This window comes from Chiloscyllium plagiosum, unplaced genomic scaffold (assembly GCF_037043375.1).
Source record: "Chiloscyllium plagiosum isolate Xiang-an unplaced genomic scaffold, Cpla_swu_hap1 HiC_scaffold_10, whole genome shotgun sequence".
NCBI lineage: Eukaryota > Metazoa > Chordata > Chondrichthyes > Orectolobiformes > Hemiscylliidae > Chiloscyllium > Chiloscyllium plagiosum.
Window position 1 is genome coordinate 72,429,614 of NW_028270148.1, and position 27,447 is coordinate 72,457,060.

The window sequence follows — 27,447 nt, forward strand, 5'->3', positions numbered from 1 at the left end:
AGGGCTTGTTTCCACACTGTAAGTAAGTAATCTAATCTAATATTTTGAACAAGAGAAAAATTCTCCTGAGTCAATATGTTTTTCCAAAATCCCCCTCTTTTCTCAAATTGGCTGCTACATTTCCTGCATTACAATAAAGGCTATACTTGAAAAGTATGTCACTACCTCAGAACTTCTCCATTACTTTACAGCTAATGAAAGATGGAGTCATAATAATATAATAAAAGAATAATATTGCAAGTTCTTTAAAGCAGGCCTAAAAATGTAAATTTTACCTAACATTATTTTCTAGTTTTATATGTTTGCTGCCTGGAGCTTTTTGGTCTTGAAGGCATGAGAAATTCATTCATGTGAAGCTTGCAACTTTATTTTCCTGTCCTCTAGTTACGTTTTGTTCAGCATCTATGTGCAGCTGTGGCACTTAAGCAGTCCAGAATGTTATTGACTTTTGATTTCATTTCTTCTGTTTTTTTTTACTTAGTCTCAATTCATCTTCCACTGGAATCCTCATTCATATCTTTGTATTGCTAGCTTGAATTCCAAAGTACTCCTTGTTGGTATCCCACAAGTCTGTAAACCTGAGATAATCCAAAATTGCCCATTTCTTAACTTGCTGAAAATGTGTTGCTGGAAAAGCGCAGCAGGTCAGGCAGCATCCAAGGAACAGGATTCTCCTGTTCCTTGGATACTGCCTGACCTGCTGCGCTTTTCCAGCAACACATTTTCAGCTCTGATCTCCAGCATCTGCAGCCCTCACTTTCTCTCATTTCTTAACTTGCAACAAGTCCTGTTCACCATCGCCCCCTGCTGACATACATTGGCCCCAGTCAAACAACATCTTGATTTTGTTTCTCTTCTTTATCAAACTTCTTGAGCAGCCCTGATTTTAGTCATTGTATCATTGGTGGCTGTACTTTTGGTTGTCTCAGCCATAAATTCTGAACTAGTCTCCCTACATCTATTTGCCACTGTACTTTAGTTCTTGTCTTTGAGATGCTGCTTAAAACTTACCTCTTTAACTAATATCTTCTTCTGTAGCTTGGTATGCCATTCTTTATAATATAATGCTTCTGTGACGCAGCTTAGTATTTTTTATGTTAAAGCTGCAACATAAATATTACGTTGCAATTTGGCCTCCCTGTTGTTCCAAGTCCTTTTTAAGTTAATTCTTTTTCAAAGTTCTTTTCAGTCCATTTACAATTCACTGAATCACAAAATTGTTGCAGTGCAGAAAGATCACTGCATGGTGAATGATTTATTGTATAAAATGCAAGGCATGAGTATGAACCTAAATAGTTAGGACAATGAAATAAGTCCACTAAAAAGAGAAGAAAGAGGTGAAAGAACACACGAGAAAATAAATTTGTAAATGGTGAGCATCAAAACTAATTATATGCATGCTGTATATTCAGAAACGCTCTGTGATAAGCCCTGGAGAATGCCATGAAATATCTACAATTATTCATTGAATGATTTATTTTAAAATAATAATGTTCTATAACTTTATTATTCTTCAAATGTAAACGTTTTTATATAGACTTTTTAAACTTGATAAAGTTTATCAAAATTGTTTTCCTTCATTTAGTTGTCCAAAATTAACATTATTTTTGTTCATTGAGCACCCCCAAAATACACGCTTAGTTCCCTAAGATAAACACTGTCTTCCTTTTTCTATTATGCTGCAACCTATTATCAGTCTGTGCTGCCAATCACTATTATTGAAATATTGTCATTTCAATGAGCTTCTGATCACGAAACTGTAAAATTTTGAGATGGGAGTGTAGCACTTAATAGTGTAGAAACGTTGCAGATGCTGAAAACAAAATATTGTAACAAAGAAATGACTCCTAGTTGCTATGGTATAATCTTAATATTTGGAAATATTTCCTATGTGAGAATAAAATGAAATGATCAGCAGCAGCACTGAGGGATATGTTTGGCCTTCCATGCTGAAAACTAGAAAGAATTTCCTTTTTAAAACTCTTCAATTTAATCTAGTTTTTCTATACATTTGCTTTGAAGTGTTAATATTCTTAGGTTTAATGAGTTTTTTTTCCCCCTTTTTAAAAATTCTCTAGCCCAAGAGAAGAGTTTTCTACATTTAGGATGTTTATAGAAATCTGTGCTGAAATTGCTTTTGATTTTTACTGTATCTAGGAACGTACTCAAATTCAGTTAGCAGCTAACTTGAATGGCACAAACAAAATTCACAACGCTCTATGTGGAGAGTCTTGGACTTAAAACCCACAACATGCCATTCCTGACATTTTCCCAGTATATAGATTGGTTTTGTATATAGCTATAATATTCCAAAGTAAATTGGACATTATCTTATTGAAGTGCTTTATTTGTATTTAAATATATATCCACAGTGTAAACCAGAATACAAAGTCCCAGGGCTGTATGTTATCGACTCAATTGTGCGTCAGTCTCGTCATCAGTTTGGTCCAGAAAAGGATGTGTTTGCGCCCAGATTTTGCAAGAACATCAATACAACTTTCCAAAACTTGTACAAATGTCCTGCTGATGACAAGGTATGTGGTTTTCATAGTCTGTATAGTATATGCACTAAATTTAATGCAATAAAACTAAACTAATGATATGAATTCTTCAGTTTTTTTTAAATTTAATGAATCCAGCTTGGCTGATGCTACGTTTTGAACCAAACCAGCTAATTCACTTATTTATTAAGTATAGTCTGGATGAAGTCTGGATAATTTAGAATTTGAATCTTAAGCTTTGATTGAGCATAAAGTTAGTTTAGCACAGTTTGAAATTTGCTAGGTTTGAGATGAATTTCTGTTTAGAGCACTAACTTTTGGAAGTGAATTCGGAGAAGTGGAGAATGAGCAGTAACAAATGCTGGATTTCTGACCAGATGAGGAAATTATGGTTCTGATATTGGTGCTTACATCTGTAGACAGATTACAATATATTTATAAAAGTGAAATTGATGGCAGAAGACAACTGGATACTACTTGAATTTTAAAAAAAAAATCAGATTCTTGAATCTGAAATTCTCCCCCTAAGGATATTTTAGTCAACCCTACAGCATGTGGACTTCAACGGTTTAAGAAGCCAGCTCACCATCACCTTCTTGAGGGCAACTCAGATCAGGCAATAAATGCTTGCCAGCCAGCAAAGCCCACATCCCATGCCTGAATTTTTATAAAGTAGCAACTTTGAGAAAATTAACTTTTTGCAGTGAAATGAATAATGCTTTAGTCCTTTCTCATTGTTTTAAAATGGTGCAGTAATAATATGAGATAAATCTGAAAAGCCTATTAAAAATCTTTCAGCAGATTATGTGGACTAAAATTTATTAAAATTTGTGTCATTGTATACATAGTAACTTAGATAAAATAGAACTTATTTCATTAGGAAGGAGACTAATGGTTGCCCATGTTAATTCAAGAAATGTAGTACACAAAAACAACTGTATTTCTGGGTGTGAGGTTTTTACCAATTACAGTCCCCCACTTACCAACCCATCTGTCCAAAGAATAAGCTTTGTATGTGATTTATAATTTTAATAAAGGCATTTTTTTTTTCCATTTGCTTGTCTTGTTGTGTACCACTGTAGTTTTAAAAGAAAATGGTGTGGAGATGCTGGTGTTGGACTGGGGTGGACAAAATTAAAAATCTCAACACCAGGTTATAGTGCAGCAGGTTTATTTGGAAGAACAAGCTATCGGAGCAGCGAAAGATTGCGCTTCCAAATAGACTTGCTAGGCTGTAACCTGGTGTTGTGATTTTTAACTTTAAAAGAAAATCACCATCTTGGTGTAAACCCTCGTCCAGTGCCATTATAACTCATGATTTTCACCTTATTTTGATTTAGTCACACCTATGTCTAGGTATAAATGGGTCAGGCAAAGCTGTTGGTTCCTGGCCACAGCCAACATTTTTGCATCTCTCTACTGTCTGACGACCAGCTGGAGATCTCTACCAGTAGTCAAATGCCAGTCCATCTTGGGTCCCTCTCCTAAGTCTACTGGGAGTCTATTGCAAAATCCTCTGGGTATGCTGTAATAATAGGAGTTTGGTGAAGCAGCAAAGCCAGTTGAGCTTTTCTTTAAGAAAAGATGACAGATGAAATGGCAGGCTATTCTGAGTATTTTCTTAATTTCAGTATTGAGTATAAAATCCCAGAAATTCTTCTTGTAGGCATCCAATTTACTTTTTTTTGGGCAATTTTCAAATTCCAAGTTTGACAAACATGTAGGTAAGTAAAGAGCCTGTTCACTTTGTAAAGTCCAAATCATTTTCAGTTGGTTGAAAATTAGTGCTGGTCCCCTACTTTCACATTGTCTGTTGCTTCCTGGACATTGCTTATCTGGACAGTTTAATTAATGTCCTCTGATGTCGCTTTGATTGGTATAAGTATCTGTTGGTTATTAGTGGTCTTCTGTTACAATTTATTTTGTTTTCTTGATGTTTATACTTAGTCCCACTCTTTCACCTTGATTACTGAGTTGATAAGCTGTTGCAATCCTGTGTGCTGTCTCACGCAAGTGTTCAGAGATAAGCAGTTATATAATTAATGTCTTAAATCACTAAATAATATGCTGGGCTGATTTAGACAAGTTTAACTGTAGTGGAAATATTGAATTAGTTCCTGGGCAATCTGACAGCATCCACTAGTGGAATAGCAGTTTTTCTTGATAGAAGTCCATACATCGTGGACTCCAGTGAGTGAAATTACTTACGGAAGCGAAATTTGCAAATCATTTACGCAAGTTACCATGGGAAAAGGGTATTATGAAGAGTTTCAATTGGTTAAACGAGATTCCACAAGTTGACATCATCGTATTCATGGGCAACATGAATGCACAAATTGGTGCAGACAGGACTGAATTTCAGAATTTCTAGGCCACTGTGGAAATGAAAGATGCACAAATAATGGAGATCACTTTGTACAGTTTGTTCCACAATCTCAAGTTTACTCTTTAACATCTACAAAACCAGATGAGCTTTGAATGCCAGCAGAACTCCAATCAAATATCCATTAAGCACTGTTAAATAATGTTAGGGTACATTGTGCAACAGACATTCGGTGGTGACCATTTGGTAATGGCATAGATCACGCTGAGGACGCAGAACAGTCAGTCAGATGTGGGAAAGATTTTGATATCAGCAAGCTTGGTGGTGATAAAACTAAGAGCAGGTTTGGTGTCCTGGCTGATCTCAGGCCTTGAATGGTAGACTGATGGAGATGAAAACTAAAGGAGGAAATTCAAGTAGAAGGAGAAATGTGAGTCAGTGACCACACATGGGGATCTTCATGCAGGAAAGAAGATACATTATCAGAAAAGTGAAAATGGAAACATGAGCCTTCCATCAGACTTCTATAAATGAGAAGGGAAAAGAATCAACAAACCAGCAGAAGACGCAGTTGCTTGCAGTAACAGTCTTTCTTTGAGAGAGTTTTAACAGCTGGCACTCTGCAATACTCATGAATGTAGGGAGTACAAGCATCAAATTGCATCTTGACATTTTTATAACTGGATGCACATACTGCCAAGATGATTCCCTAATATGTGTAAACATGTAAGAATTATGCTTGGCATTTAATGAAAGCAGTGTTTTTATATGCAAGATAAATCTAACAACCTTTATTCTTTTTCATAATCAAACCTGAGTTCTTTTAATCTTTGATTTATTACTGCATTTGATCCATCTAACTATTGGATAAATTTTAAATCCAGTCAGTTTCCCAAAATCACTTTTGGTTTTATCTGGAAACAGTTTACACAGTTGAATGACTAAGAAACAAAATTTTCTGTCATCATTCTAATCAAAAGGAAAGCAAAATAATACAGAAGTTAGGAAATGTTGGAAACACTGTGCAAGCCGAGCAAAACATTGATGACGTGTCATCACCTCTGTTGAGATATGGTGAAAACGCTTTTCTCTGAAATACTAACTCTCCATCTTTCTGTTCATATGCTGTCTCTTTTCAGTTCTTTTTTAAATGACCTTATAATCACTTCAGGTGAAATTCCACATTCTGATAATCCTCTTCATGAGTATGGTTTTACTAACTCATTGTATTCTTCTTGTATTCTGAATCTTTGCCAGGATTTCCCAAATTGATGTTTGCAACACCTAGTGGAGTTGCTATCTGACAATTTGGGGTTGTGCGATAAAAGGCAACAATCGTTGGTGGAGCTCTGGCCAATTGCAACCAGCTTAAAGCTCTTTAAAGCTCATTAAATTGTGACCATGGCTTAAGTCGCAGTTCTTTGATCCTTGAAGTATGAACTCTATCTCAGTAGCAAAGTGGATGCTTTTTACTTAAACCTCTATGGATTAAACAGCTTCTCCTAGCTGTCAGGTCTCTCATCCCCTTCTTACCTCCCCAACTACCACCACTCCTGTCAGGGGTCTGCATTTCAACCGTGCTGTGAGAGGTTTGTCACTTCCTATCCCAAACCCTGGAGCAACTTTCTCTGGCAAAGAGTGACACAGTGGCTCAATGATTAGCACTTAGCCTCAAAGCGCCAGGGAGTCGATTTGCTTCTACAGTCAGGCAACTGTAAATGGAGTTTACACATTGTCCCCATGTCTGCGTGGGTTTCTTCCCAGATGCTCTGGTTTTCTGCCACAGACCAAAGATGTGTAGGTTAGGTAGATTTGGCATGCTAAATTGCCCATAGTGTCCAGGGATGTGCATGGGTGTATTATCCATGGGAAATGCAGGGTTACAGGGACAGAGTAAGGAGGTGAATCTAGTTGGGATTCTTTTCAGAGGATCGGTGTGGACTGATGGGTCAGATGGCCTACTTGCACATTGTAGGATTTCTAGGAGTTTTGTCCACCTCTTGGATACTTCTGCCACATTCTGTGATCTGGAGGCATTGCAGTTATACCCAAATGGGATCATAATAAGAAAATGTTTGGGAACCACCGGACCTGTTGTTCCTGATTCTCAGAATTGTTACTGCAGAAAGGAGGCTATTTAGCCCATTGTGTTTACTCTGATTCTTCAAATGAGCATTATGACTTGGTGATTTGCCTGATTTTTCCCAATTTATTAGGAGAAAGTGAGGACTGCAGATGCTGGAGAAGTCTGAATCGAAAAGGGTGACACTGGAAAAGCAGAGCAGGTCAGGCACCATCCGAGGAGCAGGAGAGTCGACAATTTGGGCATTCTTGATGAAGGGCTTATGCCCAAATGCTCAACTCTCCTGCTCCTCTGGTGCTTCCTGACCAGCTCTGCTTTTCCAACGCCACTCTTTTGCCAGATTATTGCTTATTGTTTTTATTCAAATAATCATTCAATGTTCTCTGAAATGCCTCCACAAACTGCCTCCTGTACACTTTCAGGAATGTTCATCCAGACCCAAACTACTCACCCATTGTGTGAAAGCATTTTGTCTCTCATCACGTTTGCAAATGACTATAAATCTATGTGCTATGATTCTGGATCCTTTGACGATTGGGCACAGTTTATCCATGTCTGCTTTTTAAACACATGTAAACAAATAATTCACTTTTTTGAGGCTTTTCATAATTTTTGAATTTGTTATTGCACCCTTCCTTTAAGCTTTTCAGTTCCCTCCTCTGTTTTTGCATAGTATGTCCTTCTGTTCCTGGATAGTACGCCTGTGACAAGTTAGTATTTTAAGCTGTAAATGAGCGGAAGATTGCAGTGTTTCTTGTAGGTCACTATGATTGCAGTCTGTAGCCTCTGTTAACAGCTGCAGTTTGCATCTTCAACCAATAATGGCTTTTTGAATATGTTCCCTCAAGGTCTTGAGGTTTCCAAATAACTTTCTCTTATCAGATCATGAAGAGACCTGAGCCATATCCAAGGTGAGGAACGCTAGCAAAAATGTGAATTTTTTTTTCCATAAATCTGTTCAGAGATGCTATTGCACACATTTGAAGCACTTGAGAACACAGGCCTCCTAGTTCATAGATGGTACACTACCACTGTGCCAAAGAACTTCACTAGCAAACATGCACGCGGTAAACAGACCACATAAATAAACCCTGATCAAGCTGGTGTGTGCATCTTTAAGATTCCAATTGCAGGTTATAACCATATGTGCAAGAACAGGGTACCTAAAAGCATTGGGAAGAGATTCTTCAAAGCAATGTTCTGCCTTTTGACTTCCCTCCCACTTAATACAGACATGTCTTTGATATGTGGAAAATCTGCATAAGTACTTGATTGATAAATTTTGGGGTGGTGAGGGACCTGGAACTTAGGAAATAGGTGTCCAACTCCATTCACTTGATGGGCTTAGTCTATCAATTTAGCATAGACCAAATCTGGAATTATCTGGTCACTTTGGGTTAAAATTAGTGTGCCGGCTCATTTTTACTGTATGATAGATGCAGTGTATGGAAGATATTTATGGTTTGTGAAATCCTAATTGTCAAAATAAGTAGGTTTTATTGTGCATATGCATTCTTGCCAACTGTGTGAAATCTGCATTTAAGTGATTTCATGATGAATTGAAATGCGAGGAAATGAATTGTAAAGATGTTCCTGAAAGGATGGCTGGAGGTCACTGAAGATACATTGGAAAATGGCAAACTGTTCCTCCTCCTGGGAGTGTAGTGGAACAGGAGGGGTTAAAGCAGTACCATAGTGCTGCTACAGCCTGTACACAGCCCTCCTGGATCTCACTGCCTTATGTACTGGAGTAATGTAGGGGCATACTTCAGCAGTACTTTCAAAGGTGCTGTTTGAGATTGAGATACCTACCTAGAGTGGCTGCAATGCATTGAATGGTCCTGACCATATAGTCCATACATAAGTGGAGAATTATGTAATTGTTACAGCGTGGAAGGTGTCCATTAAGTCATTATGTCTATGTTGGCTCTCTGCATAATTAACGAGTTCAATTCCCTGCCCTTTCCTTTTGGTATAATTATTTTTATTCTGGTTTCTTTCTGCTTTGAAAGTTGCATAAATCTTGCTCCATCACACACGACAGAAATGCATTTTAGATCCTAACCACTTGTTTAGAAAATAAAAATTCTTTATGCTGCCATTTTTTTGTCACTCAACTTAAATTGATATGCTCTAGTTCTTGAGTTTTCAACCAAAGGGAGCAGTTCTGTCCTACCTAGACCCTCAAAGGGACCTCTTATCAAATTTCCTCCCAATTTTTAAAAAGAAATTCCAGCTTCTCTAATCTCTCTACCTCACTGAAGTTCTCATCCTTGGAGCTATTCTCACAAATCTTTTCTGTGTGATCTCTAAAGCCTTCATAACTGTTCTAATGTGCAATGCCTGGAATTTGATTTCAGTTCAGGTTGATCCAGTGTTATCCAGATGTTGTTCATCATCTCTTTATAAACCCCATAATTTCATATACCCTTTCAATGAGTTGTTCAAACTATCCTGCCACCTTCAGCAATTTATGCATGGTTTGTCTAGTCTCTGTACCCCATTTTATATGTTTATATTAAGTAATCACTTTCTTCCAACCCAGTTCTACATTTCATACTTTGTGTTACATTTTGTCTCTCGTGCATAATGTTGTCAACACTGTTGCTTTCCTCCTCATAGTTTACAATACTTCCAAATTTTCTGTCATCTGCAAATTCTGTCTTTGACACCATGTCTGGGTTATTGATCTATATCAAGAAAAGCAGTGGTTGCAAGAGCAGTCAGAGGCTCAGAATTTTGTGGTGAGCAATTTGCCTCCCAACTCCTCAAAACCTGTCAACTATTTACAAAAAGAATGTCAAAAATGCAGTGGAATGTTCTTCATTATCCATATCCTTTTTAGTTTTAAGGATGACCACGGCTGCAACAACACTCACAAGGCTTAACACAATTTTGGATAAAGCAGTCTCTACAATGTACACCTTATCCACCAATTTAGACAGTAACTTGTTCCACCACTGATGCATAGTGATAGCCGTGTGTACTATCTGCAAGATGCACTGCAACATATCACCAAGCATTTATAAACAGCACCTTCTAAATCCATGACCTGCAACAGGCAAGGGCTGCAGATGCATAGGAACAGCACTATCTAAAAGTTCCCCTCCCAAGTCGCACACTACCATGACTTGGAACTATGTTGAAGTGTTTTCCTCGTTGTTGGGTCAAAATACTGGAACTCCCTCCATAACAGCACTGCACATCGCATAGAATACTGCAGTTTAAGCAGATAGCTCACCACCATCTTTTCAAATGAAATTAACAATGTGCATTTAATAATGGCCTCACCAGTAATATTTGTCTCTTATGAATGAACAAAAAAAGTCCAGGAAAAGGTAGTAAAAATCTGGTGCAGCCCACTGTCTCTTCCTCTAAAAAAACAACTGTCCACACCTACTGTTTCTTGTCATTCAGCCAATGTTACCACTGTTCTTGTTATTGCATGTGCTTCAACTTACTTGCAAGCCTATTAATTAGCACTTGATAAAATGCCTTTTAGAAGTCCACAGAGACTAAATCAAACACACTACCATTATCAGCCCTATCTGTTTTCATTTCAAATGAAAAACCTCACTCAATTAGTAAAAGGATTTGCTTCCTGTGATATAGCATGGTATATAATAATCTGGGTACCCTGCCATTTTTCTTGAGTCAACGTACAAATGCTTTTGAAATGATATGTCAAAAATGGTTTGTATACTACTGAAAAATATTAACTTCCTCATATGGAAAAGAGAGAGTTTACTTTGAGAAGCACATCTTAATTACAGGTAAGCACTGACGTTTATAATGAGCAGAGGTAAACAGGTTTTTGTTTTAGGGATTTCAGTTCATTCTTTGTGAAGTTTTGGTATAATTCAGTGTGTATTGGCTAAATATCTGGTGATTATTAGTAGCTCTAATATTAGGTTGATATGTGTGTTTTACAGAGTAAAGTAGTGCGGGTACTGAACTTGTGGCAGAAGAATGGAGTGTTCAAAAGTGAGATCATACAACCACTTCTGGACCTAGCAACTGGGATTCCGCCACCATCTGTCGCCCCTGCTGTTGCCAGTACTACTGCAGCAACTGTGAGCAGCAACACACCAGGTAGCCATCTAGTAACTTTAGCTTAAAATAACATATATATCATTCAGAAGTAATACAGAAATAGTTTTGGGATTGAATAATATGTATATTATGTGGACGATCAATCCCATACAATTTATCGTTTGATAAAGCAGTCATGCAGAACAGATGTTATGAAAACATAGTTCACAGTGAAAGCACTGGAACCACAGCCTTAATCATGTATTAATATTTCAACTTTAAGTGAACACTGAGAATCTTTGGATTAGATCTACTTTGTCCCATGATCCTCCTTGTATCAATCTACCTGTTACTTAGATAAAATGTATGCCCCAACAATGACTGTTCCATTGTTACTTTGCTTGAGGCTAAACATATGACCATTCTGATTAATATTTGTGCTGGACTATGCTGGTAGACTGTAGAATTTTTGAAAAGTTCTTTTTCATGGTAAAATTGTTAAGAACATAACTGTTTCCATTGTTTTTGTTTTTGAGCACTTTGAATGTTCTTTAGAAAAATATGACTTGAAAAACTCCATCAATTTTTGTTGTAAATGCTACTGCCAGTGATCAAATTAGGAATGGCATAATAGAACAGTTGATGTCAGTGTTGATGGGGAGCTAGAAATGGACCCACATTTCTGGTTGGCAATTTCCTCAGAAATTAAACTCTGAACTTATAGCTTGTTTTCTGTAGCAATTAATAATTCTTTAATACAGAACTTAAGTATTGCTGAAAATAGAAATATTTTCCAAGTTGTTTCTCACACTTATCAGGACAAATGCAAGAATGCCCAAATTTCAGTGTACACTACATGTGAAAAGTGTGTCAATTGTTTGGTGAGTCGACTGTGGTCATAGCATTGCCATAGAAAAGCAGTAGGGAACTATAGTCTTCCCAAACTCGAGGTATCTCATAGAAGCTGCTAGGCTTTAATATTTTCCTGTTGGTTGCAGGAATTGTGTCCCTGCATTTGAATAAGCCAAGTTGAGCTTGACTGATTATTTTAAATTGGTTGTTAGTGTGGCTATTCGCACACTCACCGAATCAAATTGAATTGTAGATGTTTTGTTGTAAACTGTTTGCATATGTCTGTAGTCTGCCTGTTACAAAGTACTGAAGGAGCATGCTGTTTGGTGCGATCAATTGTTAGGACATAAAGTATAAGAATCCAGAAACATTACAGTGCATTGGAGGCTATTCAGTCCATTTTGCTTAGTATTACACTCCAAGTGAAATTAATGCATAATGTTGATTTTTTTTGATTGGGAGAATGCCATTTTAGTCTGAAGGCAGCACGTTTGTTAGCAAATGATTCTCGCAAATTTGAACGATAATTCAAGCAATCCATTTCAGCCTGCAGCAACACTGTGTGGGTGGCACTTTTCACCAACTGGACTTATTTTGAGATTGCATCCAAAGTAGAAAGTTGGGAAATGACTAAGCATGTGGCTTATATTCATAAGATGATAAGATAGAGGAGCAGAATTAGACCATTCAGCCCTTTGTGCCTACTCCGCCATTTGATCATGACTGTTATGTTTCTCAACCCACTTCTCCTGCCTTCTCCTCATAACACTTGATCCCCTGACCAATCAAGATCTACCTATCACTGTCTTAAATACACTTAGTGACTTGGCCTCCATAGCCTCTTGTGGCAATGAGTTCCACAAATTAATCACTATCTAGCTAGATAATTTCCTCCTCATCTCCGTTCTAAAGGGTCATACCTTCACTCTGTGGCTCTGCCCTCGAATCTACTCTCTCTTCCGAGCAAACATCATCTCCACATCCACTCTATCAGCATTTTGTAAATTTCAGTGATTACCACCTCTCATCAAGACCCAAAGACCTCACCTCTTCATTAGCAGGATCATTGTAAACCTCCTCTGGCACCCCTCCAACCACAGCACATCCTTCCTTAGATGTGGGGCCCTAAAACTGCTCACAGTGTTCCAAATGCAAACTGTCCAGAGTCTTATAGAGCCTCATCAGTAAATCTCTGCTCTTGTATTCTAGCCCTCTTTAACTCAATGCTAACATTTCATTTACCTTCACAACTGTCAACTAAACCTCCATGTTAACCGTAAGAGAAATTTGAACTAGGCTGCTAAGTCCCTTTGTGGTTCAGGTTATCAAAGCCTTTTCCCATTAAGAAAATATACTGTGCTTTTATTCTCCCTACCAAAATGCACAACCTCTCACTCCCCCATGTTGTATTCTATCTGCCACTTTGCCAATTTCCTAGCCTGTCCCAATTCTTTGTGCAGCCCTTCCTACCTCCTCAACGCTACCAGTCTCTCCTCCTATCTTTCTGACATCTGTAACTTAGCAACAATGCCTTTGGTTCCTTCATCCAGATCATTAATGTATAATGTGAATAGTTGTGGTCCAACACTAACCCAGTGGAACTCTGCTTTTCACTGGCTGCGGTCCTGCAAAAGACCCTTTTATTACATTCTGTGCCTTCTGCCAGTCAGCCAATCCTCTATCCATACTACTACCTTGGCCCCTAACACAGTGGGCTTTGATCTTATTTAGCAGCCTTCTGTGTGACCCATTGTCAAAGGCTGTTGTGGAAATCCAAAATGAGTGCATTCACTGGTTCTCCTTTGTCTAGCTTGCTCATTACCTCCTCGAAGAATTTTAACCGGTTTGTCAGGCATGATTCCCATTGACAAAACCTTTCTGACTCAGCACTATTTTATCATGCATTTCCAAGCACTACATAATCTCATCCTTAATAATGGACTGTCAAAATCTTATCAATGGCCATGGTCTGGCTGACCGCCCTATAATTTTCTGTCTTCTGACAGGCAGTGTTGGTAAAGAGAATCTGGATGTGCTGCATTTCTAGAAAGCATTTGATAAGAAACTACAGGAAAGAAAATTGGAGCTCATGGTGTAAGAGATAACATAATTGCATGGATAGATATTTTAAGATTAGAGTGGTGCTGGAAAAGGAGGAGCAGAATGCTGCCTGACCTCTGTGCTTTTCCAGCACCACTCTAATCTTGACTCTGATCTCCAGCATCTGCAGTCCTCACTTTCGCCTAGAAATTTAGTTAGTTGACAGGAAAACAAAGTTGGCATAAATAAATAATTTTCAGATTGACACATTTGAGTACCACTGAGATCCATGCTGGGTCTTAACTATTTACATTCTACGTTAATGATTTGGATAAAAGAATTTTTGGATATATGATTGCAAAATTGCTGAAGATGCATTAATAGGTCAGAAGGTAAGTTGGGAAGAAGTCATAAGAAATCTACAAAGGGATGGTTAAGTGAGTGGACAGAAAATTGGCAAAAGGAATATAATGAAAGTAAATGTATGTATGATCACTTTGAAAGGAAGAATAGAAAGAATATTATTTAAATGTGGGCGAATTGCAGAGCTCTGAGGTGCAGGGGGATCAGGGTATCCAGATATACGCACCACTAAAAGTTGGCATGCAGGTACAGCAAGTGATTAAGAAGTCGAATGGAATACTGCTTATTGCAAGTGGAATTGAATACAAGTGTAGGCAGTTTAATTGTAATTATATAGAGTATAATGGATTGAAAATTGGTTGGCTGATAGGAAACAAAGGGTAGTGATAAACGGCTCCATTTCAGAATGGCAGGCAGTGACCAATGAGGTACCGCAGGGATCCGTGCTGGGACCGCAGCTTTTTACAATATATGTTAATGATATAGAAGATGGTATCAGCATAACATTAGCAAATTTGCTGATGATACAAAACTGGGTGGCAGGGTGAAATGTGATGAGGATGTTAGGAGATTATAGGGTGACCTGGACAAGTTAGGTGAGTGGGCAGATGCATGGCAGATAAATGTATGGTTATCCACTTTGGTGGCAAGAACAGGAAGGCAGATTACTACGTCAATGGAATCAATTTAGGTAAAGGGGCAGTACAGAGAGATCTGGGTGTTCTTGTACACCAGTCAATGAAGGTAAGCATGCAGGTACAGCAGGTAGTGAAGAAGGCTAATAGCATGCTGGCCTTCATAACAAAGGAATTGAGTATAGAAGCAAAGAGGTGCTTCTGCAGCTGTACAGGGCCCTGGTGAGACCACACCTGGAGTACTGCGTGCAGTTCTGGTCTCCAAATTTGAGGAAAGACATTCTGGCTATTGAGGGAGTGCAGCGTAGGTTCACGAGGTCAATTCCTGGAATGGCGGGATTACCTTACACTGAAAGACTGGAGCGACTGGGCTTGTACACCCTTGAGTTTAGAAGACTGTGAGGGGATCTGATTGAGACATATAAGATTATTAAAGGATTGGACACTCTGGAGGCAGGAAACATGTTTCCGCTGATGGGTGAGTGCTGAACCAGAGGACACAGCTTAAAAATACAGGGTAGACCATTTAGGACAGAGATGAGGAGAAACGTCTTCACCCAGAGAGTGGTGGCTGTGTGGAATGCTCTGTCCCAGAGGGCAGTGGAGGCCCAGTCTCTGGATTCATTTAAGAAAGAGTTGGATAGAGCTCTCAAGGATAGTGGAATCAAGGGTTATGGAGAAAAGGCAGGAGCAGGATACTGATTAGGAATGATTAGCCATGATCATGTTGAATGGCGGTGCAGGCTCGAAGGGCAGAATGGCCTACTCCTGCACCTATTGTCTATTGTCATAGTACTGGTGAGGGCACATCTGGATGATCTACAGTTTTGGCTTGCTTGTTTAGGAATGAATGTAAATACATTATCATGGCATGCTGGCTCAGTGATTAGTGCTGCTGCCTCAGTGCCAGGGGCCCAGGTTTGATTCCAGCCTCTGGCGACTATCGGTGTGGAGTTTCCCAATTCTCCCCGTGTCTACGTGGGTTACCTCTGGGTGCTTCAATTTCCTCCCACAATTGAAAGATGTGCAGGTTAGGTGAATTGGCCATGCTTAATTGCTCATCGTGTTCAGGGATGTATGGGTTAGGGGTAAATGTAGAGTAATAGGGTAGGAGAATGGTTCTGGGTGGGGTACTCTTCATAGGGTCAGTGTGGACTTCCCACACTGTAGGGGTTCTGTGATGATTCTATTTTCCAATTCAAAGAAGGTTCACTCAGCTGACACCTGGAAAGTTGAGGTTATTTTATGATGAAAGATTAATTAGTCGGGGCCTATATCCATCAGAAATTAGAAGAATAACAGGTGATCTTAATGAACAGTGCAAGATCCTGAGAGAACTTTATAAGGTGGGTACAAAAAGGATGTTTTGCCTTGTGGGAGAGTTTAGAATGCAAGGAGATGATTGAAAAATTGCACTCCTTCACTGAAGACAGGAAAAGAATCCTCTTCTCAGAGCGTTGTGTGTGTCTGGAGCACTGTTCCGCAGAGCATGGCAGAGGTAGCTTTGTTCAATACTTCGAAGGTTGAGGTAATTATATTTTTGACTAACAAGGGAGTCAAAGATTATAGCATATTCTCATAAATGTGGAGAAGTCAGGTTAACCAAGATCTTGTTGAATGGAGAGTGTATGTGAGGGGTTAATTCCTGCTTCTCATTTACAACTTGTTCGGATCACATCTTGTCCATTATGATATTGCCAACATTCAATGCTGAAATGGAAGTTCCACTGTCTATTCAGCTTTGTTCAACCATTGGATTTTTCTCCAAATGAGTCCTTCAAGGATAGCATGAAAATAAAAATGGAATGACTGATCAAATGGAGAAACATACCAGCTTTGGTGGCAATCATGTGTGAATGGGTTGTGGAGGCCGAGAATGAAATCAGATCCGAAATTTTTTTATCAAATCTTAGGAATAATAATATGGCATATCAAATGTACTTGATTGAACTGTAGATTATTTCTGTAATAAATAATAAATGCAGTGCCTCACATTTGTGTAAATTAACTCTACCTGCCACTTCTCGGCTAATTGGTCCATCTGATCAAGATTCCTTTGTACGTAGAGGTAACCTTCTTTGCTGTCCACTACATCTCCAATTTTGGTGTCATCTGCAAACTTACTATCTATACCTCCAATGTTCACATCCAAATCATTTATGTAAATGACGAAAAGCAGTGGTCCCAGCTCCGCTCCTTCTGGCATACCACTGGTCACAGGCCTCCGGACTAAAATGCAACCCTGTATCACCATCCTCCGTCTTCTACCTCCGAACCTGTTCTGTATCCAAATGCCTAGTGACCTAATCTTGCTAACCAGTCTATCATGAGGAACCTTATCGAATGCCTTACTGAAGTCCGCATCGATCACATCCACTGTTCTGCCCTCATCAATCCTCTTCGAGACTACTTCAAAAAACGAATCAAGTTAGTAAGACATGATTTCCCACGCACAAAGTCATCTTGGCGTCACTAATCAGTCCTTGCCTTTCCAAATACATGTAAATCCTGTCCCCTCAGGATTCCCTCCGACAACCTACCCACAAGTGATATCAGGATAATGGGTCTATCGTTCCCTGATTTTTATCACCTTTCTTAAAGACTGCCACCATATTAGCCAACCTCCAATCTTCCGGCACTTCACCTCTGACTATCGATGTTATAAATATCTCAGCAAGGGGCTCAGCAATCACTTTCCTAGCTTCCCAGTGACTTTTGAGATACACCTGATCAGGTTCGGGGGTTTTAACCATCTTTTTGCGTTTCAAGACATGCAACACTACCTCTTCTGTAATATGGATATTTTTCAAGATGTCACCATCAATTTCCTCACATTCTCTATTTTCCATGTCCTTTTCCACCATAAACACCTGATGCAGGACGGCACAATGGCTCAGTAGTTAGCACTGCTACCTCACAGTGCCAGGGACCCAGCTTCGATTCCAGCCTCAGGCAATTGCCTGTGTGACGTTTGCACAATCTCCCATGTCTGCGTGGGTTTCCATCGGTGCTCCGGTTTCCTTCCACAGTCCAAAGATGTGTAGGTTAGGTGAATTGGCCATGCTAAATTGCCCATTGTGTTCAGAGATGTGTAGATTAGGTGAATTAGTCTGGGGAAATGTAGAGTAATGGGATAGGGGAATGGGTCTGGGTTGGTTACTTTTTGGAGGGTTGGTGTGGCGTTGTTGGGCCAAAAGGCCTGTTTCCATTGTTTCCCTGTTTCCACTGTAGAGGTTCTATGATGAAAATACTCATTTAGTATCTCCCCATCTCCTGTATTTCACACAGGGTGCTTTGCTGATCTTTTGAGGAGCCCTATTCTCTCCCCAGTTACCCTTTTTTCTTTAATGTATTTATAAAATCCCTTTCTCCTTAACCCTGTTTTTCAAAGCTATCTCATGTCCCATTTTTGTCCTCCTGATTTCCCTCCAGTATGCTCCTCCTGCTTTTATACACTTCTGAGGATTCATTCGATCTCTACTATCGATACCTGACACATGCTTGATTAAAACCTCAGTTTCTGTAGTCATTCAGCATTCCCTACACTTGTCAGACTTGCCTTTCACCCTAACAGAAACATACTGTCCCTGGACACTCTCCCTCATTTTTGAAGGCTTCCAATTTTCCAGTCATCCATTTCCCTGCGAACAGCTGCCCCCAATCAACTTTGAAAGTTCTTGCCTAAGACTGTCAAAATTGGCCTTTGTCCAATTTCGAACTTTAACTTTTAGATTAGGTCTTTCCTTTTCCATTACTCTTTTAAAAGTAATAAAAAATGTTCTTGGACACACCTGATAAATACCTCTCTATTTAACCCCAAATGTTGGTTTGTGTGCCGTTATGAGTCCTAGGGGTCGCAGTAGTCTGGCTCAGTTCTGAGATGCTCCTGATGTATGGTAGTGTGGCTAGTCCTTTTGGTTGTGGTATGTCCTCGTTCCGTGGTCTTTCTCTTAGGCATCTGTTGATGAAGTTGCCCCAACACACACAAACGAAGCTGCATCAGGACACTATTCAAAAGGGCCACAACACACTGCAGTACACCAGAACTGCAAAAAGAAGAAGAGGAACACCTATACAAGGTATTCGCCAAAAACGGATACCCGCGCAACCTCATCAACAGATGCCTAAGAAAAGACCACGGAACGAGGACATACCACAACCAAAAGGGCTAGCCACACTACCATACATCAGGAGCATCTCAGAACTGACAGCCAGAGTACTGCGACCCCTAGGACTCATAACGGCACACAAACCAACAGCCACGCTCAGACAACAACTCACCAGAACGAAGGACCCGATACCCAACATGAGCAAAACTAATGTAGTGTACAAAATACCATGCAAGGACTGCACAAAACACTATATAGGACAAACAGGAAGACAGCTAACAATCCGCATACATGAACATCAACTAGCCACGAAACGACACGACCAGCTATCCTTAGTAGCCACACACGCAGACAACAAGCAACATGAATTCGACTGGGACAACACTACTATCATAGGGCAAGCCAGACAGAGAACAGCCAGGGAATTCCTAGAGGCATGGCATTCATCCACAAACTTCATCAACAAACACATCGACCTGGACCCAATATACTAACCACTACAGCGGACAGCTGAAACTGACAACCGGAAGCGGCAGGGACAGACCACTATAAACACCGGAGGAAACATCAAAGAAGCGCTTCGCAGGAGGCTCCCAAGCACTGATGATGTCGCCTAGCCAGGGGACGAAACGTTTGCAACAAAAACTTCCAGCTCGCCGAACAGAACCACGACAACGAGCACCCAGGCTACAAATCTTCGCACAAACTTTGAAGGTGATCATCCCTTTCTTATTTCTCAGTTTCACCCAAATAACATCTCTGAACGTATTCTCAGGAGTACCTTCCCTAAGTACAGCTGCAATTTTATCCCTTATTAGCAACCACCCCGCCCCAATCCTCCTGCAGCATTTGTATTCTGGAACATCAAGCTGCCAGCCTAAAACATCCCTGAGCCACATCTCTGTAATTGCTATGATATTCTAGTTCCATGTTCTTGACTATGCCCCGAGTTCATTTGCCTTCCCTGTTCGCACTCTTGCATCGAAATAAATGTAGTTTAATTAATCTACTTTGTTCTTGCCTCCCCTGACTGTTTGACTTGCTGTTTTTCCCAACTGTACCAGTCTCAGGCTGACCTGTTTCCTCTCTATCTTTCATACTGGATTAAATCCTCCTGAGCAGCTCTAGCAAATCTCCCTACCAGTATCTTTGTCGACTTCCAAATCAGATGCAATCCATCCTCCTTATACAGGCCACTTCTACCCCAAAAGAGATTTCAGTGATCCAAAAGCGTGCACCCTTCTCTCCTGCACCAACTCCTCAGCCACGCATTCATCTGCTCTATACTCTTTTTGCTACCCTCACTAGTTCGTAGTACTGGAAGTCATGCAGGTATTACTACTGTCGAAGCTCCTTTTTAAATTCCTGCCTAAATTCCTATCTTCTCCCTTCAAAGTCTCATCCTTTTACTTTCCAATATTTTCATTCCAGTGTGCACAACAACCTCTTGCTGGTTCCTCTCCTGTTTGGGAATATTCTGCACTCTCTCTGAGATATCCTTGATCCTGGCATCAAGGAAGTATGACACCATTCTTATTTATATCTGCTGGTTGCAAAAACGTCTGTGTGCGCCTCTGACCAAAGAATCCCCTATCACAATCGATAGCTTAGAATTTGACGTACCTCTTGTTACACTAGAGCCATTCTCGATGCCAGAATGTTGGCATTTTCCAAAACTTGTTTTAAAATGGGGATAGCCACAGGAGATTCCTGCCATACCTCTCCTGGAGGTAATTCATCTATTTGATCGTGTGTGGTTTTTCTCCCTTCCAATAACTGCCATCCGTCATACCTCCTAGCTCCTGTAAATTCCTCATTGCCCCTAACCACTGCTCCAACTGATCCATGCGATCTGATAGGATTCACAATCAAAGATACTTCCTGCAGTCATAATCATCAGTAACATGGAAACTCTCCCTAATCTCCTACATCTGACAGGATGAGCACATCACTATCTTTGCTCCTTAGCAATCTGCAAACCCAGAAAATAGCACCATCTTGCTGCTCTAAAAAACAGTGCTCCAGGCTAACTTAGTACAGGGAGACAATCCTTTATCTGAAATTCTGAAATCTGAAAAGTTCCAAAGTCTGAAGGTTTTTTTGTGAAGTTTTTTTTCTCATTAACAAAGCTGTTTGGCATGCAAACCGTTAACCCAAGTCGACACCTACTTGATGTGTGTCGCTCAGATGCGACGTGTGGGAGTGTGGCCCAGCACTGGCAGGCCTCAATTCTCTCTCGAGGCCTGTTTTACTGAGTGAATATACTCCTCCGGTAAGATTATTAAAAATGTCACCATCAAACTGGCACTTATTCTGAAATTCAAAAAATTCTGAATTCCGAAAACCAGCTGGTCCCAAGCATTTCGGATAAAGGATTGTGCACCTGTACCTGTGTTTTATATTTTAAAAATTTAATCGAGAGACAGAGCTCAGTAAAACATATAATCAAAAAAGAACCTCATCTGCACGTGTTAAGTGATGTTGCATCTTTAGGTCACAGGTATCTTGACATTGTGAGCAAATGAAATGAAACGTGGATATAATTTACTTTTGATGTGAATCAAGAGGCAGGAAGAAAGGAGTGACTGAAATAGGTAACTTCAGTTTGGCGTGCAATATTGATAAAATTAGGATAAAAACTGATATCATATGAAAATATCCTGTGTCATTGGCTCCAGTGATGCCACTTACCTTCACCGTGTCACTGCTGCCATAAAAAGTCTTTTGCTTATAATTTTAAACAGGTCATCCATGCCTAAGGAGAGTGTGGAGGCAACTTCTGGCTTTGTATTGCTTTTGATTTGTGTGTGTGTGTTGATTTTACTTTCTGTAAGAACCAAGGTAATATGTTACTGTTGTGTGCAAGATATAGGTGAATTGAAGTGATGCATTTACTGTTCTGAAACAAAATAATGCAGAAGGGGAATGTCACCTGTGGTGGCACAAGTGTGATGAGCAAATATTTGAGGATTCTTAGCCTAACAAGTCTGGTGAGATTATTAAGCATTTTCCAAATTGCAGTCACATCCTGTGAGCTAAGCTTCTTGTTTTGATATCTTCAACATCCTGTTCCTTGTAGTGATTGAGATGCTGCCCATTTCTTGTCATTTTGCAGGAATCTGAACCTCGAATATTGCATCAAGCTGTGTACCCAGTTTTGATCTCTTGTGGTCATTTTGCATCTTTAAACATTTCCCTGTTGTCTTCAGCCACATTGCACCACCCTTTTAAAAAGAATGTTAAGAGATGTCATAAGCGTCTGGTTTCTATTGATCAACCTCCTTTCTGTCCATGCTGTTAAAGTACCTTCCCACCCAACTTTATTTAGTATACCCAGTTTATTATTGCCTGGTTACCCTTCTCTCCTAAGTTTACAGACATTAATGTTGATTTCTTGTTTATCTTGATTTACATTCCACCCATTGTTACAGTATGCATATCTAAGGATTAGAACATTGTGGTTAAGAACTAACGATCTTCAATAATCTACTTATGTGCTATCAGACCAATTGACTTAACTATTCTGTGTTTTGCAAATATTTTGAAAGATTTTCCCTTTCTGGAGATTATCTAACAATACTTCAACATCATTCTTCTGTACACTTTTGCTCTTTATTTCCATTCTTAACACTCTAAATGATGTAAATATGTAATTCCTATTTCTCTAATAGCTTCTTCCACTGCATTTCACTTTCCCTTTCCATCCCTGAGTATTTTAAGGACTCTTTACACTATCAACTACACCATCCTTTTTCGGAGTCCATTTAGATTTCTCATCTCTATTTCAAATTGTTGCAACACTCTTTTTCCTATAATTTTCTTATTGTTGAGCCGAATTTTATTATTTCCAAAATCATCTCATTTTAATTTAATCTTATTGCTTTATTATAGCAGTTCTAACCTTTGGGATTCACTTACATTTCTTCTACACTGTAATCTACTCATCTCATTTTTGAGGATTTCATGAGCCAGTGTGTTTGAATTCCTGTCTTTTTACACCACTAAGTGTTTCCTTTTTCTAGTCTGGGAGTCTTTGACTCTTCAAGATCCTTTCCTCTTCTAAATTTAATTTGAATTCTGCTCGATTGTTCCCTTATTTTACACAAGTTAATTCTTTGCAAGAAAATTTAACTTTTTTTTATTATTCTGCTTGGTCAAGTGTTTATGAAAATTTCTCTGAATGAAAGGCTCTATAAATAGATTGAGCAAATAAATGTTTGCCAAGTGATTATTGACAATGAGAATGAACATTGATTTGTTTTTAGCATATATTCCATGCAGTTTACCTGTAGTATGTTATAGTGTGACTATGCCCAAATTTTATTGTGCATATGTGAATCTTGATTAGATTAGATTACATTAGATTACATTACATTACATTACAGTGTGGAAACAGGCCCTTCGGCCCAACAAGTCCACACCGACCCGCCGAAGCGAAACCCACCCATACCCCTACATTTACCCCTTACCTAACACTACGGGCAATTTAGCATGGCCAATTCACCTGACCTGCACATTTTTGAACTGTGGGAGGAAACCGGAGCACCCAGAGGAAACCCACGCAGACACTGGGAGAACGTGCAAACTCCACACAGTCAGTCGCCTGAGGCGGGAATTTAACCCGGGTATCCGGCGCATGTATGTATTAGGGCTTCCATCACTTCTTAAAAAGGTATACTCTACATAGTTTCTTCAGACTTGACGTATACAAAGCAGTAACTTGGTTGGTGTGCAGGTTGGAGTTGTATATCGGAACCATGTGGGTTTCCTAATGCAGTTGATCCCTTCAGCAAACCCGGAAATCAGAAGGCCCAATGGGCTATTTTGCTGGTACTGCCAGATGGATCAGTGGTCAGTACTGCTGCCTCACAGCACCAGGGATTGTGTATGTGTGTGTGTGTGTGTGTGTGTGGAGTTTGCACAATCTCCCTGTGTCTGCTTGTGTTTTCTCCAGGTGCTCCGGTTTCCTCCCACAGTCCAAAGATGAACTGGCAATACTTCAGTACCCATAGTGTCCAGGGATGTATAGGCTAGGTGCATTAGCCATGGGGAATGAAAGATTACAGGATGAGGGTGGGGTGTGGTTGGTGGGGATGCTCTTTGCAAGGTTGATCTGGACGAATGGCCTACTTCCACGCTTTGGAGATTCTATGTTCTGTGTGGAACCCTCCAAAAAGTCCCCTTAGCGCTGGAGACTTTAGGCAATAGAAATGTAATAGTTATCCAAGAAAAGTTGGTGGATAATAAGTCTGTAACCTCTGGGCAAGTAGCTGAGCCACCCCCTCCCCGCTTCAAAACAGGCAGGACCTGCCTGATTCTGGCACGCAATAACCTGACATTTTATCCCTCACTTACCTTACACATTTATTATTTAACTCATGAAATAAAACAACAAGTTTTGTTAAAAAAAAATGTCTTGGACTGTATTGTTACTCCTGCACTGAGTGGACGTCTCCTTGGTTATCTTATTAGCCCATTCAAGACATGGATTCTTGGCTGTAAAAAGTGCAGGCAGATTTGTGGGTAAATTTAAAGGTGACTGCCATTGATGAATGGTAATCAAAACATCTGGCCGCTTAGTTGTTTGGCATGCATAAGATGAATAAAGGATTGCTAGATTCAATAGAAATTATTTACTCTGCTGAAAGGTTCCAGATCAGATTGGGAAAAGAAGTGCCCAGCCTTAAAATTAGAAAAAGGCATTCATAAATGTTGGCAGATCGCAATTAAAGCAGAGTCCATAAAAGTGACCATCACTCCTGCCTCGAGGTGAATCATGGTGGGAACAGATAGTTGGTTTTCACCTCCACCATTAACCTTAGGGTTCCAGTGTCATATCTAAAGGACTACTGGATAAGCATTCGTTTAAACCAAGACTCTGAGAATGGATGGCTGTAGCTGAACGTTTTGGCCCTTCCATCATTGTATGTTTCGTCTATTATCCTTGACCAGGTGGACAGGTTTTTCATCCATGATTGGCCATCTTGTCTTGCCCATTACTCTCTCATTGCCTTTCTTCAATGATTCTCCATGTCTTGAATAACTTGAATGACTATTGCAACCCAATCTCCATCATGACATGGCACATCCAAACTCTCCATACAATTGACTTCAAAGTTTAGTCTGTATGGTAATTTGCTCGGTGTGTGCAGTCGGGGATGTGAGTTACGAAGAACTTATCTGATGTGGGGAGCTTAATTCTGCCAAGCTGGTCTTTCAACAAGCATGCATGGTACACAAATACAGACAAAGGACTTAGTGACACTTGCTATTGGGAAAACTTGACCAGTCTTTACAGTTTGGAACTTTCATCACTTCATTGAGAAGGTAATGTTTGGTTCCTTGCACAGTAAAATCCCACACCAACTTTGCTTCCCCTTTCCGAGAGCAGCACGAGAGTCCATCTGAAGTGTAGAGAAAGTCTGGAACACTTATTCCTCAATCAGCAGTTGAGGCTACTTCAGTTGAAATTCTTGAACCTGAGCCTGAAAAATTGTTGTTAAGCAAGGATGTTGGGTTAAAGCACCAAGGTTGACAGATGGAGTTAAGATGTGGATCAACTATGATTTCAGTGACTGATCGGATAAAATAGAATTGAAGTACAAAATGACATACTCCTTCATAACAACAGACTACTTTTGTGCTGTAAATTCGACACAACATTTTCTCAATGTGACATTTTCACTTCAGCCATGAGTTCATTGATTGAGACTCCACTCCAGAAATTTACATGCTTAACCTAGGCTGATGGTTCAATGTCATATTAAATGTGCTGCGGAGTCTTTCAGGTGAGCTGTTGGAAGCAGAGTCCTACTTGCCCCTTTAAGTTGACTGAAAGTATCCTATGGCACTTTTGAGGAGTAAGGAAATTTTTCCAATTCTCCCATCAATGTGTCTCTTAGTCAATTACCAATCATGATTATCTGCTTGTGCTTTGTGGCATCTTGGATGTTGACTGCCAATGAGCATTGGTTAGTACAAATTGACAGATACTAAAGAAGTAGTTTATTTCTTGTTAAATAGGTGCATGCATTTATGTTTTAAGACTTAAGTTCAGCAGGGATTACTGGTCAGAGTGAAAATAATCAATGCAGAAATCAGGAATGCCATTTAAAGTGCAAGTTTGATTAAATTTATTCCAAAAGTGTGAACTTTACATATGCGGTTCCTGTAAAATCTTATTTAGTTTAATTTGGTAAAGTATTGGTTAATGTTGGAAAAAGAGAAATTGATCTTGAACATATACTTCATTGACAAATACACAGAAGTAAGTATTAAGTTGTATTTAAGATATGTTGTGTGATTTTTCTCAAGCATTCAGTGTCTCAGTAGGCCCTTTTAATGGGGTATCTAATCGAGTATTTTGAAGTTGTTAGTTCAAGTGTTTCCTGCTATTCACAAACTCAGTTCCTGCATTTTTGAACATCTGATTTTGTTGCTTCCACAAACCTCTCTTCAGTTAGGTTAATTAAGAAATGCTATTCCTCACTTCAAAACTCAGGCCTTATTGAATGCATTTTTAGAGTTCCATATGTTTTAGGAGAAACCATATTGATAAAATATACTGATTATTAATTATTTGTACAGTGGTTCATGGTTCATTTTGTGTAAGAAATCAGCTAATGCATTTCATGCAAAAGTTGGCCTTTATCAGAACTGTAAATATCGACAATTGCAATTTGCATATGTGCGAATGTTTTATTTTCCAGGAACTCCAGCCACCCCTGCTACTCCAGCTAATGTCATGCAAAACTTACCTGATGCGTGGGCCTCCATCTCTCAGCTGTCAAACACAGACACGATTGCTGCTGTTGCACAGCTTCTGCAGAGTCCCCAGGGTCAACAGGTGTGCTACTCTTTGCCATTTTTTAATGTATGTGTGTGATAATTGTTGATAACAGTTGCAGACCTTTTGAGGCTCCTGTGTGACAGTGGTAGTATTCCCATGTATGGACCAGAGGATCTGAGTTTAAATTCCACATAACATGTTTGACCAAGAACCCTGTTTCTCAATGAAGCATACCTTAATGTACGAATATATGTTAATATTGGTGCATGTGTGTCGAGAATGCCTGAGTCTTGGAAGTCTGATTATGGTCACATGTAGTTATGTTTTGTCCCCAGTAGTGAAACTACTTTCCATTTTGGAAATATGCCAAGATGGAAGGATCCAAGCAACAGATCATGCTGAGTGTTTGGTTTTAATGGTAATTTAATTTAGAAAAAATAGGTTTGCTTATTTTTGTTTCTTGCCTGGATAGAGGAATTTTATCCAGATAATATCAAGATGGCTAAAACTCAAACAATATAAATGGTTTAAAATATTTTATAACGTCCTCGCTGACAATGCTTGATTAGCTATTTTGTAAATAAAATGCAAGATGGAGCAAATGTTGGAAATCTGAAGCTAAAACTGCCGTAGATTTGCCAGCATCTGGGGACATGAGCTCTTTGGGTGCATATCTTTCAAAATGCACCATCTCTTTATGTTTTCCCTTAGAAGCATCCC

General features: G+C 39.5%; 1 protein-coding gene across 6 annotated transcripts in view; it reads left to right on the top strand.

Moving 5' to 3' along the window:
- Positions 1 to 27,447, top strand: part of scaf8 (SR-related CTD-associated factor 8) — a 285,626-nt gene that overhangs the window by 71,542 nt on the left and 186,637 nt on the right. For 5 of the 6 annotated variants that reach the window (XR_015758468.1, XR_015758469.1, XM_087991449.1 and 2 more), the window contains exons 4-6: positions 2,373 to 2,534; positions 10,840 to 10,999; positions 26,648 to 26,784. Coding sequence is in view for 4 of the 6 variants with exons in the window: in XM_087991449.1 (XP_087847575.1) it covers positions 2,373 to 2,534; positions 10,840 to 10,999; positions 26,648 to 26,784 (459 nt within the window). In the remaining 2 variants the exon portion in view is untranslated. The remainder of the gene's footprint in view (positions 1 to 2,372; positions 2,535 to 10,839; positions 11,000 to 26,647; positions 26,785 to 27,447) is intronic. The other variant, XM_087991451.1, reaches the window with a different exon arrangement.